The sequence below is a fragment of the Orbicella franksi genome, chromosome 12 (assembly GCF_964199315.1).
Source record: "Orbicella franksi chromosome 12, jaOrbFran1.1, whole genome shotgun sequence".
In the NCBI taxonomy this organism is placed as follows: domain Eukaryota; kingdom Metazoa; phylum Cnidaria; class Anthozoa; order Scleractinia; family Merulinidae; genus Orbicella; species Orbicella franksi.
In genome coordinates, this window is record NC_138156.1 from 23995570 (window position 1) to 24019032 (window position 23463).

The window sequence follows — 23463 nt, forward strand, 5'->3', positions numbered from 1 at the left end:
GGGAAAACAAGGGAAATTGATCTGGGAAAGGTGGAGAATTTGTTTAGGCTACCGTTAGTTTCCCAACGTTAAAGAAGCTACATGTACGTCACGGCTTGCGCATCTTGAAAAGTTAAACCTAAATTTTTCAAGTTCTTCGTTTTCTAATTCGTGTCAATCTTCTCCATCCTTGACCATCCTTGTTCCTTTATGGTTTATTATTACCTCTTTGGTCTTTTTCTATCTTAGTAAAATACTTTTTTCAGGTTTCCTTCAATTGAAAGGTAATTTAGTACGTGGCCAAAATAACTCAAAATGCTGTGACTGAGCTCCTTTAAAAACCACAGCTGCCTGTTACTCTGGTCTTTCCTTCCACTGCTTGGCGACCACTGGATACTTTTGTTCGTGTTTCAGGGCTCCATTTCGGTGCCGTAAAACCTAGAGGTTTGGGACGAGAGAATGAGTCATTCTTACTCCACAGGGCTCTTCTTTTTTCACTCTCCGCAAGCCTTCCCTTCTTGTGCTCGCCCAATCAAAGTGCACTCGCTCGCTAAGATTCTCCTGCGTTGTCAATCAGTATGACTTACTACGGGTATGTCGTTTTGTCGCTTTTGTGAACTAGGCCTTACAATAGATGAACTTTCCCTGCAACAGGTCATGGGGACCAACTCGTCGTGTAAACTTCCCCCAAAAGAGACCCAACAGTGTTGTCGCAAACCCAACCAATTGAAACATAAGCCTGGTAAAATTTTCACGGTTTATTTACAATACAACTTTCATTATACGTCTTTCTTGATAACCATTTGTTATAATTTAATCGCTCAATATTTGTCGATGCTGTATGTGCAAAACCTTTATTGTGTTCTAACAAATCATTAGTGTGATCGAATTGATAGGAAGAAACAAAAAAAGTGCCGCTCCTTAACTACCTGTCTCCCACCGGCCTAGATAGCAAGACACTCTGTACAGCAGATATTTCTAAGCTCTCTACCACGGGTAGTCCCTCGCTTAAAAAAGAAATGATAAGAAAAATGGCCGCGCAAGAAAAATTGCGGCGTTTTGTGTCTGGCGCAAGATCTTACGCGGAATTTTTTTCCTCTTGCTTTTCTTGCTGAGGTACTTCTTAATGTCTAAAATGGAGGGACATGAATTCACTGCTTGTAATACGCACTAATCTTCCTTTGAAACGGACAATTTTCTCTTAAGCCTGGTTCACGCTAGCGACATAACGACATCGTCATGAACGACATAAAAAGGACGTTATCTCGACCTAAAAAGGACGTTATATTTGTAATGTGAACATGTAGACATAATGACATAATAGCAACATAACAGCATGAACATAACGACAAAAAGATAAAACTGATCTTTTCCTTATGTCGTTATGTCGTTATATCGCTAGTGTAAACCAGGCTTAACGCTCTAGGATCAATAATGATTGGATATGCAGTTTGTAGTATGAGCATTTCAGACTCTACAGTTTCTAACCTTCGCCAATTCCAGCATGAAGCGATAAGCGTCAAATACTAGAGGTAATAAAATGAGTAACCTGTTCAAGGCTCTTTAGAAATGCAGAGACACGAACCTACGAGCGAAAGTGAACAACAAAACGTGCTTGGTCATGGACATGTTAAACTTGCTTGCTCGTTCGCGAATTATGTCTACGCCGCGTTCTGTGTTTGTTATGAGACAATCCTAAATACTGAAAACAAAAGTTTATTGAAATTGATCTCCTTTAAGATCCACTGCATTCCTTTTTCGCCAACAGCGGAGACACATGATTATAATGAGATCGACGAATTCACACAGCGTCAACAGACTGCAACCAAGGAACAATCCCATGTTGCCTCCGACATCCGCTGAAAGGAAAAGCAAATGAAGCGTTAAAGTTTAGAAATCCTTCTCTTATTTATCTCCGTTTGGATCAAGTCGAATTGCGTTTTAAGTGCCTCCCCCTCCCCAATCCCCACTTCCCCTTTTTGCTGAACAGAGGACTCGAATGGTTGAAATCTTTATTCCTCGCCTCCCCTCCCCGTTATTGGTGTAAGAGAGTGCCGACTTGTTCGCACACGAAAGAATCCAGCCTCACCCTGGGGACAAAATTAGTACTGAAGGGCCAATTTTCATTTGCATTCCCCAGCCCCACCAGTTTGAAGTACCTCTAGATCTACTACTGAATCTATCTCCTCTGTAGAAGTTACCTCCCCTAAAGTCTGAGCCTCTGTGAATGAAGGCGAAATCGAGAGAAACGTTTGCATCCTCTCAAGGTCTGTAAGTTCTTCTATGTAACTGTTTTGTATAGAGGCGAATAAAAGGAGAATTCAATAGTGCAAGAGAGCTCTATACAGTTATGAAATCATTATCCCATACAGGAAGCTCACTAGGTCAATAAATAACAGTTACGTTTCTTATTTACTGTCAAATGGTTTTCCAAATAGACCGAGCTATTTTCCACAATAATAGCTAGAAAATTCAATTTTAAGTGTCATTAACAAAAATATCGACAAGTACATTTACAACTCGGGGATGTATGATCTTCACTGGGCCAGGCCATAAACTCGAATGCCTTTCAGGCGTTACCTGTCTTTTTGTGTAACTACTTCCAAGATGACAATACTTACATCCGAAATCGTTGAGGTCGTATGCCGGTTTTTCTTCTGTTATTTCCGTGTCCAGAGTTTCGTAGTAAATATGCACTTGTACCATTCTTTGCCTAAAGTAACGAGACAAAAAAGTGCTGTGGGTAACATTCAAATAAGTGCAGAGAATATGAAAATTTTTGGCTATTTCGTAACATTTTTCGTTCCTGTGAAAATGTAAACAGTATACTGTTGACGTTCATGAATGGTTAGAAATATTCAGCAAACCTCATTAGACTCATCACCGCCTTTACGGAATAAGCACCACAACGAATAACCACTGCATTGGACAGCGGCGCCCTCGAATAAGCAGCGCACTCCTGAACAAGGAGAGAACGTTTTGATGCAAAACACTTGAGCTCTAAACCAACCGAAAACAATACGATGACAGGAGATGATGTGTTGTTTTAAAATTGGTTCCTCTTACATAACATACATTCATAACCCTCTTCGTGCTTAAGTGGCGCATAAGGCCGTTGGTTCCTCTTAGGGGCGAAAACAATTCAAGCCACGCCCACAAAACAGGATCATGGTACCTCTTAGAGATTCTTTAAAAAATTTCCGACGAGCACTCCTGTCGTTTTTAGATGGGAGTTTTCCCCTCGTGCCCTCCCCTGGCCAGTTTGGTACTAACGGAGGCGCATTTGTGTTTGTTACCTGATGTAGTTTTGGTACTCGGTGACTTTGTCGGTGTCATTCGATGACAAGTTGAACAAAGGAAATAGTGTGTCCCACACGTGACTTGACGGCGCGTATGCCATGGAAGCCTGGACACGATAGGTAACCTTTGTACACGGCACCGGGCAGTCACAGTTACTGGGGTTAAAATCGCCTAGAGATGAAAACAAGTGTGTCAACATCATCTGTAACAAACGACTGCTCAGTTTTACATCAAAATTAAATTCAAGTTGTTCACTTACTGAATATGGGGAAGACACATTTGAAGATCTCTTTTGCTGTGCAGAATCTAGTTTCGTTAACACCTGTTAAAATATCAAAACTCAGTTAATTAACAAATGGGACCTCTCCCTTCTTAAACTGATGGAAAAGTCGATATCATAGTCATCTTTTTTTAAGGTCAGTGGGATTGTTCTTTTTGTTTCTACATATCAACATGCTACTAGTGGTGTTGGTAATTTGGCGTAGTTCTGTAATGTCTCAGCGTAGTTCAGGTAGTGTTTTGTGTTCAGCAAAAATAAAATACAAAAAAAAGAACAAACATACAAACAAAAACCAGGAGCTCTCCATATAGAAAGGAGCAGGTCCGTTAGTCGGGCGCTGCAACTGAGTACAGTATTCCATGTTTAATTTTCGAGTTTAACTTTCCCATTCCGAAATGCAAGCTATTTTGAATTGTGTTTGTGTTAATTAGGCGTGGTGGCGTAAGTTAAGATCCCTGAATATTCCCTGCCACTCGTATTCCTACTTTGTATATCATATCGTGTTTGACGGTATTTCTTACCAACAGAGGGCATCGATAACACACGGCAGCCGCATTCTCGCACAGTTATATTGGTGTAACACTCGGTAAGACACGCATATTCCGAATACTCCTTGAAACTTGTCAGATTCCTTTCACCACAGTTGGACTTGAATGGCGTAGGGAGGCTGATGAGCTGTAATCAAAGGAAATTACAAAACCGAACATCAGCCACACGAAAACAATATCTGTATCATTGAAAGGCTAGTCATCATAATGGATAATTTCTGCTCGATTCTCAGACGTGTTTCTCGAGCGCGAGAAGCTCGCGAAGAGAGACGCCTGTTCGCTGAGGTTATCACATTTCTTTTGTTACACTTTATGAGGCAACTATTGATTGAGGTTTAAAGGAACTATGTCAGGCAATAGATCTTTGGAAAGAACTTCCAACCATTACAAAGAACTTAGTGTATTTGCTTTTTCAAAGAAAAACAAATAAAACATTGTTTACTGTCAGACCAAGCTAATTTTTGTTCTTTTTTTCTCCCGAAATGTAAACTGCAAATTCTTCGTTTATCTCTCCTGTCCTACAGTGAGACATAACTAGGCTGGAGTCTAACTCGAAAACCTATGACACCTATCGGTTCATTTAGCCTCCAGTCTCATTCAAACAAGACCATGCCCGTTACCTCATCTAAAACATATTACATAAATTAAATAAACCAAAAATGTTATAATATCTATAGTTATAATGCGAAAAATAGAGTTGTTGTTTTTAAGCCTTACTAACCTTGCTCCTGCGCACGCGTATATTAGTAGTGAATCCAGGTGTGACGTCCAAAGCTAAATCTTCAATGTTAGGGTACAACTCTCTCTGATCATGAACTAGAATCTTAAAACCTGTTGCGTCATAGCTATATGGACCATAATACTCCTCGGGCTGTGCATCCAAATAAAGAGACAAGGCTTGTATTTTTCCTGCTGTGGTTGCATAAAGATCGCGATGGCCATCCTGACCAGAATTGAACGTGTGGCAAACACCTCGCTGAAACATAGGAAAACTATTATTATTTTAAAATCCAAAATCAAGATTTCAATATACTTTTTGATAGCCACTCATTGCCGAATGTATCGATAGAGTCACTGGGTTTAAGAAACTAGAGGAGGCAATGGGTGGATAACGCAGCGTTCAATATTTTAGCATTGCTTTCAATGTAATTAGGGTATGCACGCATTACGTGCCTATGACTTGGTAATGATTAGTTAATCTCACCATGAAAGATACAAAGGAGGTGAAGTTAGCAGCGCTGCAAGGCACTTTCTGCCACTCGCATGTCTTCAACATCTCAGTTAGATTATGACTGTTTTTTATCACACTTTCTTCAATATTGAAGTCCGGGCTCGTCTCCTTATCCAGCAGGTTTTCGCCGGAGTACTTAAACTTCACATGATCTTGTTGGTCGAGAAATGTCTGCGCGTCCGTGCCCATGATTTTGCTTCTTCGCATCATGTTTTGGTTACAAATAGTTATGGCTGGGTATAGCATCTTTTGGCTGTGTTCAAGATCTTTGCCTATGACGCTCTGGTTGTTGCGAAGTTTCCTCCAGTTGTCTCGGAACTGGAAGAAGAGGAAAATTACGCCCAGAAGTATCAGCGTGAACCAAATAATTCTGCGTATTCTGGAAGCTGAATCAAACACGAAATGAAAGCCGTGTAGCGTGGTGTATGAGCCAAAGTCTTGAATCACTCGGGAGGCCTCGTCCTTCTCTGATTGCCAAGCTTGTTTCACCTCTTCGGCGCATTTCTGTCGCTTTTCTCGTATTCCCTTGAAATCTGACTCCATAGTTCTGTTGGTGCTCCTTTAATTAAGGTAAAAAGCAAAACAAAATTAACTGTCTCGAAGCAAATGCTAAAAAGTGTAAACATGTTGGCGGTTTTTAAAAATGTAGTCCAGGAAAATTACCATATTTGAATACTGACTTTTTAACTCTCAGTATCTTCAGGCAGCTGTGAGGGCCGATGGATCATTCTCAGTTCTTTTTCTTCTATCTCAGTTGAAGTACGTCTGTATTATCCTGTAGTGAAAAGCTGCCAATTTACGGCGTCTTTCAATTACTGGCAAAGTGCATGTTTGTATTTTAACTTCGGAAAACAACATCATTAGATCTTAAGTACACCATCTAATGTGTTGAAATTATACGTCATTAAGTTGTATTGAAAAGCACTTTTTGTTGTAAGACACGAACATCGTCCAAGGCAAAGCAGTCGACACGATTTCAAAAGCTGACATTTTCTTCACCATTTGAGGCGATTCTTACTCAACTGGCATTTATAGCACTAATACTTGTTTTATGTTTATCTCATCGGATATTGAGTGCTGGAGTTAATGACCTTGGGTCAACATCATAAGATATAGCCAGGTTTCAATTTATGACATGAAAAACCGTATAAATTAACACTCATATAATAGCTAGATGGTAATATAACAAATGATCATTTCATCATTTCATCGTGATGTCTAATGTGTTTCCCTCACACTAACTTAAAAAAGTTTATTTTTTGCACCTCTTGGCCGGCTTAAAAACATTCCCAAGATTTATGTAATGTATAATCGTTTCGCGAAGAAACTTTGTGACAACCTAAATTTTATTCGTGTTTATTGGCGATCGACCTTTAAATTAATGTCTAAAAGAAAAAGAAATTTGCACATTATTAGTAGGTCGTCATGCATTTGAAATTGCCTTTTCCAGAAAACTACGATACATTTTAATTTTGCTTTTTGCAGCTTTTGACGCAGTTTACACCTATTTCTGCGAGCACTTCTGTTCTTTCAACAACGTACTGAGAAATACAAAGGCCGCTTGCAAACTAAAACATCAAGCGCTTCACTTAATTAAAACCATCAGTTTGATCTGCCACGGTTTGATCGCTGTTGTCATAGGCGAAGGTTAAAATTCATTTCCAGAAACTCTCTTTTTGATATATGTCTAGAGATAAATTGTTGGCAAAAAAAAACTGCTTTTATCATGATCATGACAACGCAAGATTGCATGATAATTCGCGACTTGAATTGTTTCGTCCATAGACTATCTATCATCGAGTTTAAATACATTAACCCACTAGTGATTGAAGAGGAGTTCTGTAACTGAATTACGGTGGTCGGTTGAAGATTCGAAATTAAGCTTGAAAAGGTCAGTTTTGGCCTCACAATAAACTAAATTATAGAGCATTTTTGCTCTTAAAAAAAGCAAGACGTTTCTCAATAACTTGATATATTTACAGTAAAATAAGTTAGACTCGTTTTCTGTATGAGGTCGGTGTTTCATCCATGAAACCGTTTATCTGCGCATCTAATATCATAAATAATTATGATTAAGGACATTTTCAGTTCTTAATTTAGCCATTTCCTGTTCCCAGATTACAGTTCTTTTTATTGCTTTTCATTTGAGAAAATCCTGCGCCACATAAATATGTGCATTTTGCTAGTTTATCAACTTTAACATCTTCACTTATAAATAATTTAAAGGTGCTCGTTTTCTGCGAGGTAGTTCTCATTGCCATCAGTCATTTGGTCAAACTATATGCCTAATGCCTGAAGCATGATAACTCAACTAAGGCTTTGAATTAATTTACTAAAATTGCAAGATCACATTTGGGGGGGAATGGTGACAAGGCGACAAAACTGGAAGACAGTGTTATTAATAGAAACGCTAGGAGGGAACAAAAAAAAATTATGTTCTCCAACCGAGGGCTGGTGTTGTCGATTCCTTGCCCATACAGGACTCACCGTTGTGAGCATTAAATCTGCGCGTGGTGTGAAAATTGTTGGATGTTTTGCATAACACTTTTTTTTCGCTTTTATGTTTGTTGTAATGGCCCACTGCTAACCTTAACGAGACATATTCTTTTAGTTCTACATATTTTCCTTACATATTTTCCTTCCCAACGAAGGAAAAGACAATTAACCTCAAGATCTCTTTTGTTGATGTATTCACATAAGGAGTACTTATATATAGTGCAATAAAATGTTTTGTTCAGTAGAATTACAAACCATCATTCTGTTTTCCCCTTCCCACTATTAAGTAATACGAAATAGCAAAAGAAATTGCCATAACGTCTATTACATTCCGGTTTCTCTAGCGTGCTCACTAATTACAGCTAGCCACTCGAATCCAAACTCAATCAAACTGCTCTACGCTTTCTTAAAATATATTGTACCGTTTGGTGCCCTTATTAACTTTGATAATTATTTTCGCATTTTTCGGGCATATAAAATGATGCCTTTTCTGATGTGGAGAATTGTTGCTGAATAAATAACCAAATGAGTTTTTTCCGTTTGTGTTTGGATGGAAATAGAGACAAGTTTAGCTTCTATGGTTGGCGGGAACTGGCAAGTATTTATATCAAAATTGCACGACCAGACACTGACAAATTTTACACGTAAACGCCATGATTCGAATCTGTAATCACTCACCTTTAAGTTAAAAGTCTTGGAGAGAAGCTTTGTTAGGTTTTCCTCACTGTCACGGTGATTTTCAGCTGAAATAAAATTTCATTGCGTTTTAATTCTCAGAGCGTGAGTGAGTTTGTAATTAAGACTGGCTGAACCCATGTTTGCAAATGAACGCTGCGCCTTTGTTCGGCGCGCACCTGTCGAGAGAAATGTTTACTGTAATCGCACGCCAAAAAAAAGAAAGAAAAAGTGTGATACAGACAGACAACTGCAAGGGCATGATGAAAAACGGCATGAGACATAACCACCTGAAAAAGTTCTCCAACGGAGCTTCAAACCTCGCTTTCAGTGGGTGCACTTAGCTGTGTCAACAACTTCAACTAACTGTCCTCTCAGCGATAACCCATTGCAAAAAATTGACGGGATAATAAGTAATATTGAAGAATAAATTAAAGCAAGCAGTAATTGATTACAAAAGTTGATTTATTTTCATTTTAACGACTGGTTAGTTTTCGACGTTTTTTTTCTTGTGCACAGGAAATCTCATCAAAAGTTATTTGTACAACTTCAAGCTTTTTCATTTTTGAAAAATTACCTGCCGATAAACTTGCAATCAGTTATATATTCTGTTTCTTCCACTATTTTTATTCCAGTCTCCATGTCGACCTCAGCAAGTAATGTAAATAGAATGAAGCTTGAATTTTATTAAAAAATGATGTCGCTGTGGCAGGCTTTTGTTAAAAAATCATGTGATGGTCGGTTACGCTGTTGCTATTTTTGTTGTGCATCCCCCTAGGTAAAATATAAGACTGGCTTTCTTTCATGTTCTCGTACAGAAAAACAAAAATGAAATAAGGAAAACGGATTAAACTTTCAGGAAAATGTAATTTAAACAGTATTAATTAAAAAGACATGAGAAGTAATAAAAACACGTCCTATGTAGTGAGTTTTTTTCCTGTTATAAACCCAAAAAAATAAAAACAACACGACCACATAATATAAATTGAATTAATCAGATATCTGCATGACCCATGCAGTAAAAACAATATTTGTGAAGGAAATACCGATAACCTGGCGACCAAGTGCATGACGATAACTATAAATTACAGTCATATAAGCGTTTATTATCATAGTCTGGGATATCAAATCGCTCGGTGACTTCGCCTGTAATAAGCAGTTGTCATCTTTTAAGAGGATGACGTCGCTCCTTTAAAAGCACTGACTATACTCACTTTGAATGACAAAAGGGATGTTTAAGGAAGGATAAAACACAGGAACAAACGAATAGGACAATAAAACACTAACACCACTGCATGGAATACACAAATTGAAAAAACCAAAATCATCAGGCAAAATTCAGATGAAGCCGATTTTTTAAATTTTATATCGTGTCCATTAGTCTCATTACTGGAAGTTAGCCGTTAACGGGCTACCCAGAGCTCTGTTAGCCAGGAAAAAACTTTAGTAAGGCTGAATTTAGCTTGCTTGCAGTTAGTTCTCAATAGGCCATTGTGCCTCTGTTTCAGAACGAGTGTTCGTGCAAAACCTTTCTTACGAAAATGACTTTGATTTGCATGAAAATAAACCTGTGGGCGAAACTCATTTTCATGTGAATGGTTTCGCACGTGGTCTCGTTTTGACACCGAGGCAAATGGTACCTCGGAAATTGCCTATTCTGCTAACGTTAATCGATGTACTACATGAATGGAAGTTAAGTGGAATCCCAAGTTTTTCAAACCTCCCGAAAACTCGAAACCAAAATTCGGTTTCTTTCCCTCAGGTGAACACTGTACCTTTCCCCTTGATTTCACGCACTGCACGATTTTTCAAACCAATTTTTGTCTTCCGTGGAGGTTCGAAAAATCGGGATTTCACTGAATACAAGAACAGAAGCGATAGGAAAACTTCATTTCATTTTTTTATTTGTGAATTTCTTTTGATACATATGCGGGAATGTCCTCTGAGATAACTTCAAGATACAAACTAGAGTAATGTTATTGAACAAACACGTGAAACAAAATTAAAATTTTATGCAAATGAAATAGATTGAATATTCAAATAAATCATTACTTTCCCAAAGACCTTTTTAATTTAAAAACGTTCTAATAACCAAAGTAGCAAAACTGTTTGTACTGTTTTGCTTGAAGAGGAGTAGAACCTCTAGACTTGATGTATCAAATGAAATGCCATTGAAATGTCTAAATTGTTTCACCAGTAGCTTGGTTATGACAAGATTTACCAAGTTTTCAGAGTTTTCTTAGATATTTATTTTACAATCTCACAACCATTTTTGATCATTGTCTTTGTACAAGCTCAATACTCCACATTTAAGATCACTCTGTAATCTCGAAACGATAGTGACTGATTGTTTTTATTGTTGAAACAGGTGTAATGAGCCTATTCAATTTTGAAAACTCAGCAACATTTGTAGAATATTTTCCCTGCCGCTATAGAGGAATTTGTGTCCCAAATTTAACTCCTCCACGCTTTGTAAAGCATAAAGAGGCAACTCCGTTCAGCCTTCCACCAATTGGGATTTCTAACAAGTTTCTGATCAATTTACAATATTTGATTGCCTGTTTCAGTGTCCCTAATTAGTACAGCACTGCTAAAAGCTTCGTATTAGAAACAAGACAGTTACTACCCACACCCGGAAATTGTTAAATGATAATTTCTCGGCTTCACGTGGAAAGCACACCAGCATGTCCCCAATTATCTTTGCACCCCCACTCAGGACGAAAATGAGACTTGTTCTCTCTGCTAACACACTGGTTGCGTTTTATTATTTGAAATTGGTAATAAACAGTGTTAATTGATTGATAATCTTCATTGTCATAATGTTTTTACCACTTAAGTGTGATTAGTTTCTTCTTCCGTAAAGAGAATTCCGGTTCAATTCAATACATACCCTCCTAGGTGAAAATTACGCATTCACACTGGGTCAACTGGCTGCTTACTTACAGCTAAAGAGCATCTGTGTTGGAAAAGACAGACAAAAACAACAATAAACATCAGGGAACGGAAAATTGCGGGCGGATATTTCTCGACACGTGGAAAAGTTTTCAGGTTCAGATTTAACATGAAAATGATTCACCGCGTGTGTCTGGCGTCAGGTTTGAGCTCGCATTCAATTTTTTCGCTTGAAGCTTTTGAGAACGTTGTTAAACAGGCAATGCTATAGAATTCAAAGGGTATTATATACCGTCATTGAAGATATATATTTTGCTATCAGACTAATTTCAAAGAGCAAAGGTGCCATCCTTCTTCGAACACTTGCAAATTAGAAAACCATGGATAGGTTTTTAGTCTGTTGCTTGCTTTTGCTCTGCCTGAGTTTTCAACATGTATATTGCCAACTTGGGTCGCCTCAAGGACCGGTGGGTAAAGTCGGCGGAAAGCGAACCTTTAATTCTGCACTCCACGACAACTATAAGGTAGTACTGGCTATTACTAGAAAATACCAATAGCAGCAAGATAATTGTTTAATTTGGTCGTCATCATTTGTTACCAAAAGCTTAAACATCGTCATCTATTTTGCTTTAGTTGGGGGGCAGATTAGAGTTTCTTGTTGGGGGTCGATGCCGGGAACTACATGTAGTTGTTCCTTTTTGGGTTTAATCGTTCACTCTACTGAGCCATTGTGCCTTTTCTGTAACAATGCATTAGAATGATGATCTAAACACTCGATTTCAGAATTCTTCAACTTTATTCATATAGACATTACGTTCCCAGGTACTATGTCAATTATATGGCGTAATGTTTTATCTGTCAGCAAAACCACGATTTGTGACGGATTCTGACAAATCTTAATTTCATGAATTTCGGGTAGAGTTAAACCTCGTCAAAAAATTAAAAAATACAGTTTAAAAATCTCTAAGAGACTTAGAAATAAACTGAATCAGTGCCAGACAATTTGTATTTAGACTTATATCGCATGTAAAGTCTAAAACATCTTTACAATCACGAGCAAAACTTGGGTTGTGCTGTCGGATTTGGGGAAGCCACGACATTCGTCAAGCAAAGAGAAATTCACCGGGCAGCGGACTTGAATCTGAAAAAGTGTTAAATGCTCTCATTATTTTATAACAGGACCCTGTAGGACCCGAGGAAACAAGGCACGCGAACTACCTGAATGGATATCAACTCCAGCAAAGAGATTCAGCTGACGTGCCGGCAGCCACTGGACGTTTGAGTCGGGACGCGATAGCCGACAGTTATTATACTGAGTAACGACAGACAATGGAACGCATGAGACTCTAATAGCTACTAAATTCCTCATACATGAACAGAACATAAGATGTAGACACGCCTAGATATAGACAAACTCATTATAGTACTTTATGTCAAAGATACATGGTTAAATAAAGTGAAATAAATAAATCACTGAATATCGGAGTCTGTCGTCGATCTGTCTTAACTTTGTATTAGTTGACCTGGTTTGGTAGCTACTGTATTAAGTGAAATCATGGACTAAAAGATAAAAAATAAAAAAAATAATTAACACGCACATCAGGTTAGGAACTTTTTTTGCCTTAGCAAAAAACTACTCCTGTTTGAAAACTTTTAAAATCCTCGATCAGTTAGTCTACAACACTTCTTTCGTTTCATAATCATTTTAGCTTTTATCGTGGTTTATTGCTTGCATGAAGCTTTTTGTATCACTTGTGTTATAATTCTGCAGAGTTTCTATTTAAATCAATGAAAGCTATAACAAAATATGGGACTACGTACAATTGAACAGTATACTTGAGAGCAAAGTCTGGTACCCAGATGTGAGAGGATCTTGTACGAGGTAAGACACCACGTGTCATCACGCGGGCTCTTTTGTTGGACAGCAGTAATTTTTGCTCATCAAGACCTTTAACTGATGGTGATGGTTACCTAAAACTTTGTGTCCTCCAGTTCTGTCTCTTCTCCTGCAAATCATCGTTGATGGACATAGTTCTATCGTGAAAAATTTGCATCAGGCAACAGATGAGATAAAAAGAATGATGAACTTTTGCGGAGCTTTTTCATAACTTCGCATGAAATACAAGTTGATAGGGAGGGTAGATGAGAGGGAATATTACAAATTTTCAGAATCAGCAGTGTAGCTTATTTGACAGAAAAGCTGTGTTTTATACCTTAAAAACATTTAATATCATTTCCACTGATTTCAGCAATAAGCGACATCAATCACGTATGTTCATAGGTAACTGAGAGCAGCGTTATATCAACCAGATACTCAGGAATGTTGAGAGGACGTTTTTGAAACCACAACAAACAATATACTCGCCTTCATCCCAGCTTTCCCTCAGTTACAAATCAGACCTAAACGAGTGTTATACTTCCAGAGACAATGATCATAAAACTAAAAAGCCGTTTATACAACTGGATGGATTCTCTATCTCGCTGTGATGTGCAACTTTCGTCTATGGCACAGTTTCAGTACATTTGAGTTTTACTAGCGATAACTGAACCGATCAAAGAAAGTGAAGGGGTGAGTAATTAAATGAAATCAGTGCGTAAAAACTAGACTCAACTGAAGAGTAAACTTTGGCTAAGCTCGGAATTTCATCAATTACACTGTCAATACAAATTGCTTTGGGAAAGTGCGCAAGTGAGTCACAAAACCAATATGAAACCATTGAACTGATGATAGATACAGAGGTATCTCTGGCCAGTACTGGTATAACCAAGATGATTTAAATTTGTACAGCAAGTTGAGCATTCACAAATTAGCTTTTGAAACTTTCACTTCCGTGATTTTGTTATCATTTGTTCTTAGTTTTCGCGTTTTAGACAGATTTCATGCTTTAAATTACCGTGAATTCTTATCCCGCAAAGAATATATCCTCTGTTGATGATAATAGTTTAACAATTTCCCCGGGGATTTCCTTGCTCAACACGCCTTTATCCGGATTATGATAAGCTTGAAGAAAAGGAAAAAGAAAAAAACTCAAAAATAATAACGGAAAATTCCGCATAAATAATTCTTGTCAAGGCAATAAAGGAAATTAGCCTCACCATGTTTCAAGTCCCATAGAACGCGTCCTTCCGTCTTTTGATAATTGTTTTTGATCAGATTAATTCTGAATGTCCATTTATATACGTTCATAACTGTTTTCGGCTTTCAAACAGACTTCCTTCGCATCGAACCGCTTAGCGTTTCAACACAATGTACCGCAGTCGAAGAATGGGTTGTTCTTTGGCGTGTTTTCTCGCAGTTCTTGTGCTTCAAGTTCAATTTATACGCGGGCAACTTTCACAAAATTTAGCTTGGGAAGGCCGCTCAGCTGTGGCTGAACCAGCATACAAGGTTGGTAAAATATCAAACACGATAAACAGCGGTGTCTTACCACATCTCCAAACACCGAAAAGAGAGTTCAAAAATACGACGCGGAGCAGAATGCTTTTGACAAGCCTTGAGGTGTTTGAAATTGTGGTTGAATACTATCTCGATTGTTTTCCCAGTCAAAACGAAAATTAAGGAGAAAACAGAGAGATAAAATCGTAAAAATATCCAAACAACGTTTCGTCCCAAATTTTCGGCTACCAGTCGTTCAGAATCATCAAGAGGAGAATTATCACTTGGCCCGCGATGATTTCGCTGCTACCCCAGCTAAAAAAACATATCTAACAACAATTCAGTGTTTTCTCCGATCCTGATTTTTATTTAGCAACTCTGTTAATTTTAAGTGTCTTTAAAGCAAATGAAGATGTAAGGTCCTCGGACATTTAGCGGTCTTATTCTTTCCCTTATTCATCTTGCTAGTCGTCTTAGACAAGTTGTATGCCTTTCTCATTACATGAATATGGCCAATAATAAAAGTTTTGTGTTCCTGGTGTAGGAACCCGTGGGATATCAAGGGATTAGGGATATAACATATTCTGCTGATGTTGGACAGCAAAAGAGAACAAGACATAGAGACGATGCAAGAGGAATGGACAAGTTATTTAACTACTTGAACACCCGGAGGAATGCACGAAATTATGAACCGAATCACGGTTATTAAGATAGCTACAAGACCTTTACTAAATTCATTAGGTTCCGTTTATAGAGAAAACAAGTAATTATATCAATTAGTCAATAATGCATTTGAGGAAGCAATATATTTTACCGTTGCTAAGGCTTACTACAGTAAAAACGTTAATGTAAATTATCACAATGTAATTAAAAAAGAATTTAGTAGTCTGTGATGAAAATCGCACCTTTTCAGCTCGCCCTAGTGCCCGCAATTCCATTAAAACAGTCATATCTCTGGGATTTCCAATCTGAAGATTCTGAATTGCCGGTCAGTTATCAATTTTTTGGTCACGCCGTGCAAATAGTATTGTTTATTACTTCCATCAATTGTTATATCCCTTATCTTCTTTCAATATTTGGTTTAGACTGCGAACCCCGGCATGCAACGCGAATACATGAAGAAGAACAATCTAGCGGCGAGAAGCGCGGGCTCAGAAAGAAGGAAAAGAAGGTGGCTGAGGAGTTGGCTCTGGTGAAATGTCTTTTCCATCCCACCTTTTCCCCTAATTGGCATAATTTTAAGTTTTCCAATCGCGCGAAGGATTTGAGGAGCAAAAACCGATTGCTCGTGGTTTAACATTGTTTTTTGGATCGACCTCTTTAGCCACCTCAGTGAATGTTTCGTGTCGATCGCGTTCCTGATCGCGTCCTTCATCGATCGCCCTTCCATCTTCCATCTCTCTCATTCTTTGAACATGTCGAATTTACCCATTATTTAACAAGGCTAAGTTGTTCTGCGTAATTTCCATCCAGGACAAACAGTTCAAAAAAGCTCTACAGCTCATCCTATTTTCGCTAAGCCTATAGATCGTTTTCACTGTCACGCAATAAAAAAATAAATCGAAAACCATCCTTTGGAAAAATCTATGAAATTGTGATGTTATGGAAGATAACTAGATAAGACACTTCTCCAAGTTTTAGGCCTGTGCGTTCCCCCAAACTTCAGATATTCGTCGAAATGTTTCGCAGATATTTACAGAGCCCAGTATGAAAACGCCATGTTGGTGTACCTCCGTGGTACACCAATATGGCGGCCAGAAAATAGCGTAAACATCTGGAACTTCCTTTGGCTATCTAGGCGACTGATTATCAGTACTGATCAAACGAGCATTTACATAAGCACTTTTCCTAATGCTCTAACTTCTAAAAAGGCTAAAAATCATGAGATAAGTGTATATTTTTCGACGAACTCGATCGTAGCCTTGTGTCACGTACCTCCATAACCCTGAAATTCAAAATACTCTGGATTCCAAACGAAGCACGTTATTGAGCTGTAAAACTGTAAACAGATATAAATATACCGCCTCTTATGCCTGACGAGGATAAAAACTTTGGTGGCTCTTTAGTTTTGGATTTTAGAAAGTGATGACGTCACGTGAAAATGATCTATAGGGGGGACTGTGCTCGCCTGTTCGACCGGAGCCCTGCGTTTCGACCTGAAATTTGGCATGGCTGCCGTCGTGGCCGTGGAAGGTCTGGAACTGGTGCGAAAGTTTCATTCGTTGCCAGTGTTTGTTGTCTGAAGCAAAAGCTCGTGTTCTACATTCTAACCACAATTTGTGGAAATTCACTGCATTTAGTCAACGTTTTGGTGAACTTTCCACAATCTGAGTGCAAAAAGGTTCCACTGAGATTGATGTATCATAAAGGGAGCAACAAAAAAAAACATAAATACAAAATAATTAAATAGATCTAAGATTAAAGAATATTTTGCCACTTTGAAATTCTAATACTTAGTTGGAAAGGAAAAAGAAAATAAAAGGATAGGAAAAAAAAAGAAGCACCCATTGCTCCCGGGGGGGCTCGAACCCCCGACCTTCGCATTACTTGAGCACCCTCGGCGTATTACGCCTGCACTGCTTATAAGTACGACGCGCTAACCGACTGTGCTACGGGAGCTTGGGTTACGAGAGAGGGGAGTTTTTAAGTAATTATACAAAGAACCATATAGTTTTGCCATTAACTTTGCGTAGACCTGGTGACAAGTGTGGACGGCAATGGACTGTATGAGATCGAAATATTGAAGCCACAGTTTAGGTTTTATTATCTGGTTCCAAAATGTCGGATTACTTTTTTTGTCTATGTACCGGTCTGGGAAGTGCTGCCGTGTCAGCCATTTTCTACGCGGTATACAAGAAAAGAGAAACAGCCATACGAAGTCTGAAGGTTCGTGTTTTAACATTATTATGTGGTCTGCCTTAATTGGTTTCGTTTTGAAATATACAATGCTTTGATCAGCTTTTTTCGGTAACAGTCAATCATGTTGGGAATTTCACTATTGTGAGGGAGAGAAATCGGCACCACGATGTTAGATCAAGACGCGAATGCACAAATACAAATACAGAACAAGTCACAACCAATGAACAAGATCAAGGATATGCCAGTTCAGCTGTTTCGAGAAAGGCTGTCCTACGGAAGTGTAAGGGCCGATTTAGAAGGCACAATTTTGCCTTATGTGACGAATTGCGAAAAGATGCGCCCTCTAAATCTCTAAACGTTCACATGTCAGGTTATGTCAATGTTAATGTTAAAAGGTATTTTGGGTGGCGATGGTGTACTATCGCTAGATGTAAGGGAACGTTCCTTTGGGATGATCTGGCTCAAGGACTACTCGGATCGTGGTGCATCAAAGGAACCGATCAATCCACTCGATCTGGTTAAGGATTTATCGGTCTCTTTGATGAAGTGTAATCCAAGTGATCTTGGACCAATGAATTCACTCTGGTTATCATTGGTTGCTTTGATGAATCGACTGACCTGGCATTCATCAGTTTCTTTGATGAATCGTGATCAATCTGAGTGATCTTGGACTGACCAATCCACTCTGGTTAAGGATTCATCTGTTTCTTTGATAAAGTGTAAGACGAGTGATCTTGGATCACTGATCCTGACCTGGATCATCCCAATGGAATGCACCCATCTATGTCAAGGAAGGAGAGTCCACAAAAGTATATCTCCATGGTTAGGCTGGTTATTTTAAACTTGTGGGTTTAGCCTTGGGTATTGTTGGCAGGGGAAACTGATGATTTGAGGAAACCAGCTCATGGAATTTGAGAATCGCTGTATCAACCAAATTACCATAGGCTAACAGCTTTGCATGACATCTTGAGTTAGAGAATTCTAATGTTTTGTCATGTTCCAGCACCGAAGTAAGATGAAGCGAAAAGCATGTTAACCTTTCTTTTAACTTTTTGTACAAACAGGAACAAAGTTTAATCCCAGAAATAATTATTGCTGGTGAGCCCTAGCGAGGCAGCAGCCTATTCTTTACAATAGTGAGAAAAAGCCAAAATTTGTCGGATGTAAGATCGGAGACATGCGCAGTCGATTGCGTTTTTTATATCTGGGCATTGTGGGGTGCTTGTGAATGCACGTGGAAATATTGATTGATTTTGAGTAATAACTGTGTACAGCCGTCCCGCTCTGCTAGAAATCAAGGACACGATAAACAAGGTGAAATGCAGATGTGTTTAATTGCTTGTGGAAGTACATGTAGTCATCAAGTTCATGAACGGTTTAATGATGACTCTCGAGGAAGATGAGAGTTTTATGTGTTTGGCTGCTCTATTATGTGAACAATTTTTGCTGATTTGCGAATGGAGGTGCTAAGATATCAATCGAGTCCTACTTCATGTAGATCATTTTTTTCTCAGTGCATTCAGCAGCAGTGAAGTGTTAGGCAAAAATGCTTTGATTTGGAGTAAACTGCCGACTACAGCTTGTTGGTCTCGGGAGAAAAGAGAGGAAGGTGTGCAGCCAACCTGCTTTATGTCGAAAGCAACTTCAGTACCACAGGCAAATCATTCACAGCATTCTTTGCCTGTTGAGGCATTAAATTTGATCGTTGAGTCAAAATCTCTGCCCGTTGAGGTAAATAATTCAACCATTGAGTTACGTTTGCCTGTTGAGGTGAAAGAAAAGCTTGCAGTCATATTACTCTGTGGATTTTGATTTCCTTGCATTAATGTGATTTGATATGACCTTTGATGACACGTTGCATGATGGCTCCAGTTTTGGTAAACTCACAAATTCATGCTCTTAAAACGTCTCATTTTCACTTTTGCTGGTAACGTTTAAGCATAAAGGCTAATTTTACAAAGAATACTTGTGGAAATATATCTACTAAAGGTTTCTGGGGTCTCTTAAACCAAGTTCTGGCATTTGTTACGTTCTTTTCTTAACTCAAGAAAAAAATTTTGGGGCTCTATTGTTGTTTCACAAAAGCCCTTTAAAACTAAACTAGTTGGAAAAATTGTAATTCTCTTTTAAAAAGCTACACCAACCCCTATTGTACTTATAATATTCAATTTCTTTTGAGAGCACATCCCCACAGGGGTACCCAGGGATATGTTTTTTTTTTTGCAAGGATATGAAGTGAATGTCCTTGGAAGCAATATATTTGACAGCTATTTAGTGTGCCTCTCTCCACCTAGGTCTATACATGGGCACTGGTGAATTAATGCTTGGGGGTAACCCTGCAATGGACTAGCATCCCATCCATTGGGGAGTAGACAGATCCCTAGTTACTTCATGCCACAGAAACTGGAGATAAGCGCCAGTCTGATGTGCCACTTGGCCCTTACAACTGTATGCAAACTTTACCTTTTTTGTCACTATTTGTTTAGGATGTAACAGAAACTGAAATTGGACCAAAGCTGATGTCCACTTTGATGGCATGTGAGAACCGTTCAATACCTTATGGTGTCATTAGAGGAGAGGCCAGGCCTTTAAAAAATAGTGAAGTGATTAGGAGTCCTCATGTATCAGATGTCACTGGAGTTATACAGCAGATAAAGACACGGGAACATAAAAGTGAATGGAGTCGAACAACAAGGCTGTGGTATGTGTGAAATAATTTATAAGGTGGTCAGCTTGCAACTAAGCATTTGTACCTCTTTCTATGAAAACTCACTCTCCTTCAACCCCACTCCACCTCCCATCTAGAACTTCAATTTGTTTTTTACTTATCGGAAAATAGTACCCAACTTCCAACCCCTTCTCAAGGTGGTGGTAAAGCCAGGAAAATTGATTTGGAACAGGAAATATCTTTTCTGGTGGTGTTCATCTTTAGAGCAGGACATTCGTAGCAAATGGCTGAGCCATGTAAGCCAACACTTTCACTTCTCTATGTATATTTGACACGACTACACTGTCACGTCCTTGCCTTTTCATGCAAGTTTCTGTTTGATATCTTACCAAGTCAAAAGATTCTGCAGAATTGTCAGAGACTGTGCCATTATGGAAATGCTTCACTATAGATATGTTTTCCTTTTCTACTCTCAGAGTACACTGTATTGATTTTTTATTGTTTCCTTTTTGTAGATATATTTATCTTAGTTAACGAACAGAATATGTGTCAAACAGTCTCCTACTTAGCAGGGTTTTAACTATCTCTGCTACTCTGTGATTTTACAGTGTTTATTTTAGTGATTTTTATTGAGTGGACCATTATTTGCAAAATTCAGTGCAGTGAAATGCATTCAGTCTTGAGTATAGTGGAGTAGGGCGTTAAGATAATAAAATTAAAATAGATCTCTGTCATCAACATACATGGCCTACTAATTGTCAAGTCACCATTATGTTATTATTCTCACTGAATTGTAGTAATCCAATTTTTTATTAACCTGCAGGCATGACTTAGAGCGAACAATAAGCTCTGCTTGTACTACAGTTCCATTCTCCCTGTATAATAATGGTGTCCTTGTTAAAGTGATGGATCCCCTGTCTGCAGAAGACCTTCAACTTAAAGTGATACATGACAAGTTTGAGCCTGTATCCAGCTCTGTGGCCGAGTCTCTAGTTCAGTGGGCCAGTGGTGACAAAACCAAAGGATTCCAGACAATTGAACGGATGCTGCCTGTTGGTACAACGCTGACTGGTATTGGAGAAATCACCTTGACTGATGATGGTATTAAGATAGGTCCACCCAAATCTGGCCTTACTTATTATCTGTCCCAACTCACTTTAGATGCTATTATAAGACAACTGCAGTCAGGGAAGAGAGTCTGGAAAATCCTGAGCGCTATCTTTGCATTTGGAAGCGGAATTCTATTCCTTGTCTCACTGTATTTCTATTTCAAGAGACGACGTGAAATGCAGCAGGAACTGGAATTCATAAGGAGAATGCGAACAGAGGTGAACGTTCTGGATGAAGGAGAAGTCTTGGATCAACAGGAAGCATGTGTCATTTGTATGGACAGACAACGTAATGTTGTTATTTTAGAGTGTGGACATTTCTGTTGTTGTGTAGAGTGTGCTCACAGAGTAAACAACTGCCCAGTATGTCGGCGTTCAATTGCCCGACTTGTCCCTACTTTCACATCTTAGTTAAAATTTAGGGAGAACAGATAGAATACAATAATTAATTGATCTTGTAAGTTATGTTCTACTAATATGCGCTTGGAGGTTTTGAGAATTTGAAGTTCTTTGATTTGGCTATTCTTCTTTGAGGCATGCACTGAAGAAGAATTGCTACAGTAAACTCTAGCACCTATCGTTGTTTTTATTGAATTCTCAGCATTGATAAACTTTTAACATTAATAGTTTTGATGTAACACTAATTTCTCTACTAAATTAATACTTATAGACACACATGTAGTTAAGTAGGACAAATTTATAAAAGTTTTGTTCCATGGTTACTGTAAAGATAGCAAAAGTTTAGTACACAATTTATTTTGTAGCCTGCAATGCATGCATATTTTAGCTGTATGAGTGTACAATTTTATATTTGGCTGCCTTGGATTTGGTAACTGTTGAGGGTTCAAGGGCAAGGGAAAACTTGCTGAGTGAGTGGGCATGAAGTGGAAAAAATGGTTAATGGGGGAGTGGGAGGGGAAGGAAAAAATACTCTTGCAATAGTTATTTCAAGTGCCTCATCCCTCACCCCCCCCCCTCCCCCACTCTCTGCCCCAACCCTCTACCAGTCAAGCATACAATTACAATCCAAGATGGCAGCATTGAAAATCTGGTTTATCAAGCGTTCAGTTCCAAATGTTTGCCTGCACTGCAGGCCATTTATTTTGAAGAAAAATCACGCCATGGACTAACAGAGAAGGGATAAAAAGTTAAATTAAATTTTGACTAGGCTTTCTTGCATTTACTCAGCACTGTATGTGGGTTTTCCAGTATCTGTCTGTGCAGTTACAATGTCGTTTGGTTCGCATTTTGATTGGTTCTTGTTTCCATTTGTTTCCATAGTAAACTTCTTGACATATGCTGTCATAAGCCTTAATGAAGTGAAATGTTTAAATTTTTAAATATTTAGAACTCTATAAAGTATTTCTAAGTGTGCCAGCTTCTATTAGCAACTGAAAAGAAGGGATAAACTGAGGAATGCTGTCTAAGACGTCTGATGATGTACTCATTTAAAAAGCTTGACTTTGCCAGTGACACAAGAATGCTGATGGCTTCGTAAGCATTCTCACCCTCATAGGCCACATGTCAAGAATAACAAGCTATAGACAGCCTTGATATTTACTGAAATCTGATTGGATAGTAAAACAGAGAAGAATCAAGAGATAACTAGTACTTTGCACAAGGAGTATGAAGGGGTGTTGATTCATAAAATATAGCCACACCTCAGGATGAATTTAGCCATGATTTGAAGGAGTTTTGATTAACATGAGGTAAAAGCGTATTTAAATCAAAAGGTTTATGGTCATGAAAAACACACACCATTTCAGACCAAATTGGTCAAAATCTATGCCCATTTTCAAACCAAAATTTCTGCTAAAAAAACCATACTCTTTGGGGCTGCCCATACCTATTTAGCTCATATAAGGGAATATCTCCACCCCCCACCCCAGGCGCTCCATCCTTGTGCCTGCAATGGCCCTCGATCAGTGCTCTTTCTTGTGCTTCATGATCGAATTTCCCCTAAGCCGTGGCCCTTCTACACTTCCTCCTGCTTCGAGAGGAGACAGTTTATGCTTCCTACATGAATGGGAGTTTCAGGTCAGCAGTAGCT

General features: G+C 38.6%; 2 protein-coding genes and 1 non-coding gene across 3 annotated transcripts; 1 reads left to right on the top strand and 2 right to left on the bottom strand.

Annotated features, from left to right (window-relative positions):
* Window positions 1-16: 16 nt before the first annotated feature.
* Window positions 17-9350, bottom strand: LOC145463525 (acid-sensing ion channel 3-like). Its single transcript, XM_081447284.1, has 8 exons — window positions 8513-9350; window positions 5312-5897; window positions 4829-5083; window positions 4081-4234; window positions 3539-3601; window positions 3276-3450; window positions 2601-2692; window positions 17-1838 (listed from the first exon to the last, which is right to left on the bottom strand). Exons 2-8 carry the CDS (start codon window positions 5879-5881, stop codon window positions 1696-1698), a joined length of 1452 nt encoding a protein of 483 aa, XP_081303410.1. The 5' UTR covers window positions 5882-5897; window positions 8513-9350; the 3' UTR covers window positions 17-1695.
* Window positions 9351-16768: 7418 nt separating this feature from the next.
* On the top strand, window positions 16769-23420 carry LOC145463695 (mitochondrial ubiquitin ligase activator of NFKB 1-like). Its single transcript, XM_081447473.1, has 3 exons — window positions 16769-17663; window positions 20123-20337; window positions 21128-23420. The coding sequence occupies exons 1-3, from the start codon at window positions 17556-17558 to the stop codon at window positions 21822-21824; spliced, it is 1020 nt and encodes a 339-aa protein (XP_081303599.1). The 5' UTR covers window positions 16769-17555; the 3' UTR covers window positions 21825-23420.
* Trnai-uau (transfer RNA isoleucine (anticodon UAU)) lies at window positions 17286-17396 on the bottom strand. Its single transcript has 2 exons — window positions 17359-17396; window positions 17286-17321 (listed from the first exon to the last, which is right to left on the bottom strand). It is a non-coding gene; the product is annotated as a tRNA-Ile (tRNA).
* Window positions 23421-23463: the final 43 nt, after the last annotated feature.

Excerpts from the sequence above, each read along its gene's own strand:
- LOC145463695 (XM_081447473.1), top strand. The coding sequence starts at position 17,556 with ATGTCGGATTACTTTTTTTGTCTATGTACCGGTCTGGGAAGTGCTGCC. Across the intron at positions 17,664-20,122 it reads CAGCCATACGAAGTCTGAAG|GATGTAACAGAAACTGAAAT; the intron begins GTTCGTGTTTTA and ends CTATTTGTTTAG. Across the intron at positions 20,338-21,127 it reads AGTCGAACAACAAGGCTGTG|GCATGACTTAGAGCGAACAA; the intron begins GTATGTGTGAAA and ends ATTAACCTGCAG.
- LOC145463525 (XM_081447284.1), bottom strand. The coding sequence starts at position 5,881 with ATGGAGTCAGATTTCAAGGGAATACGAGAAAAGCGACAGAAATGCGCC. Across the intron at positions 3,451-3,538 it reads ATGTGTCTTCCCCATATTCA|GCGATTTTAACCCCAGTAAC; the intron begins GTAAGTGAACAA and ends TTTCATCTCTAG. Across the intron at positions 1,839-2,600 it reads CGACCTCAACGATTTCGGAT|CGGATGTCGGAGGCAACATG; the intron begins GTAAGTATTGTC and ends TTTTCCTTTCAG.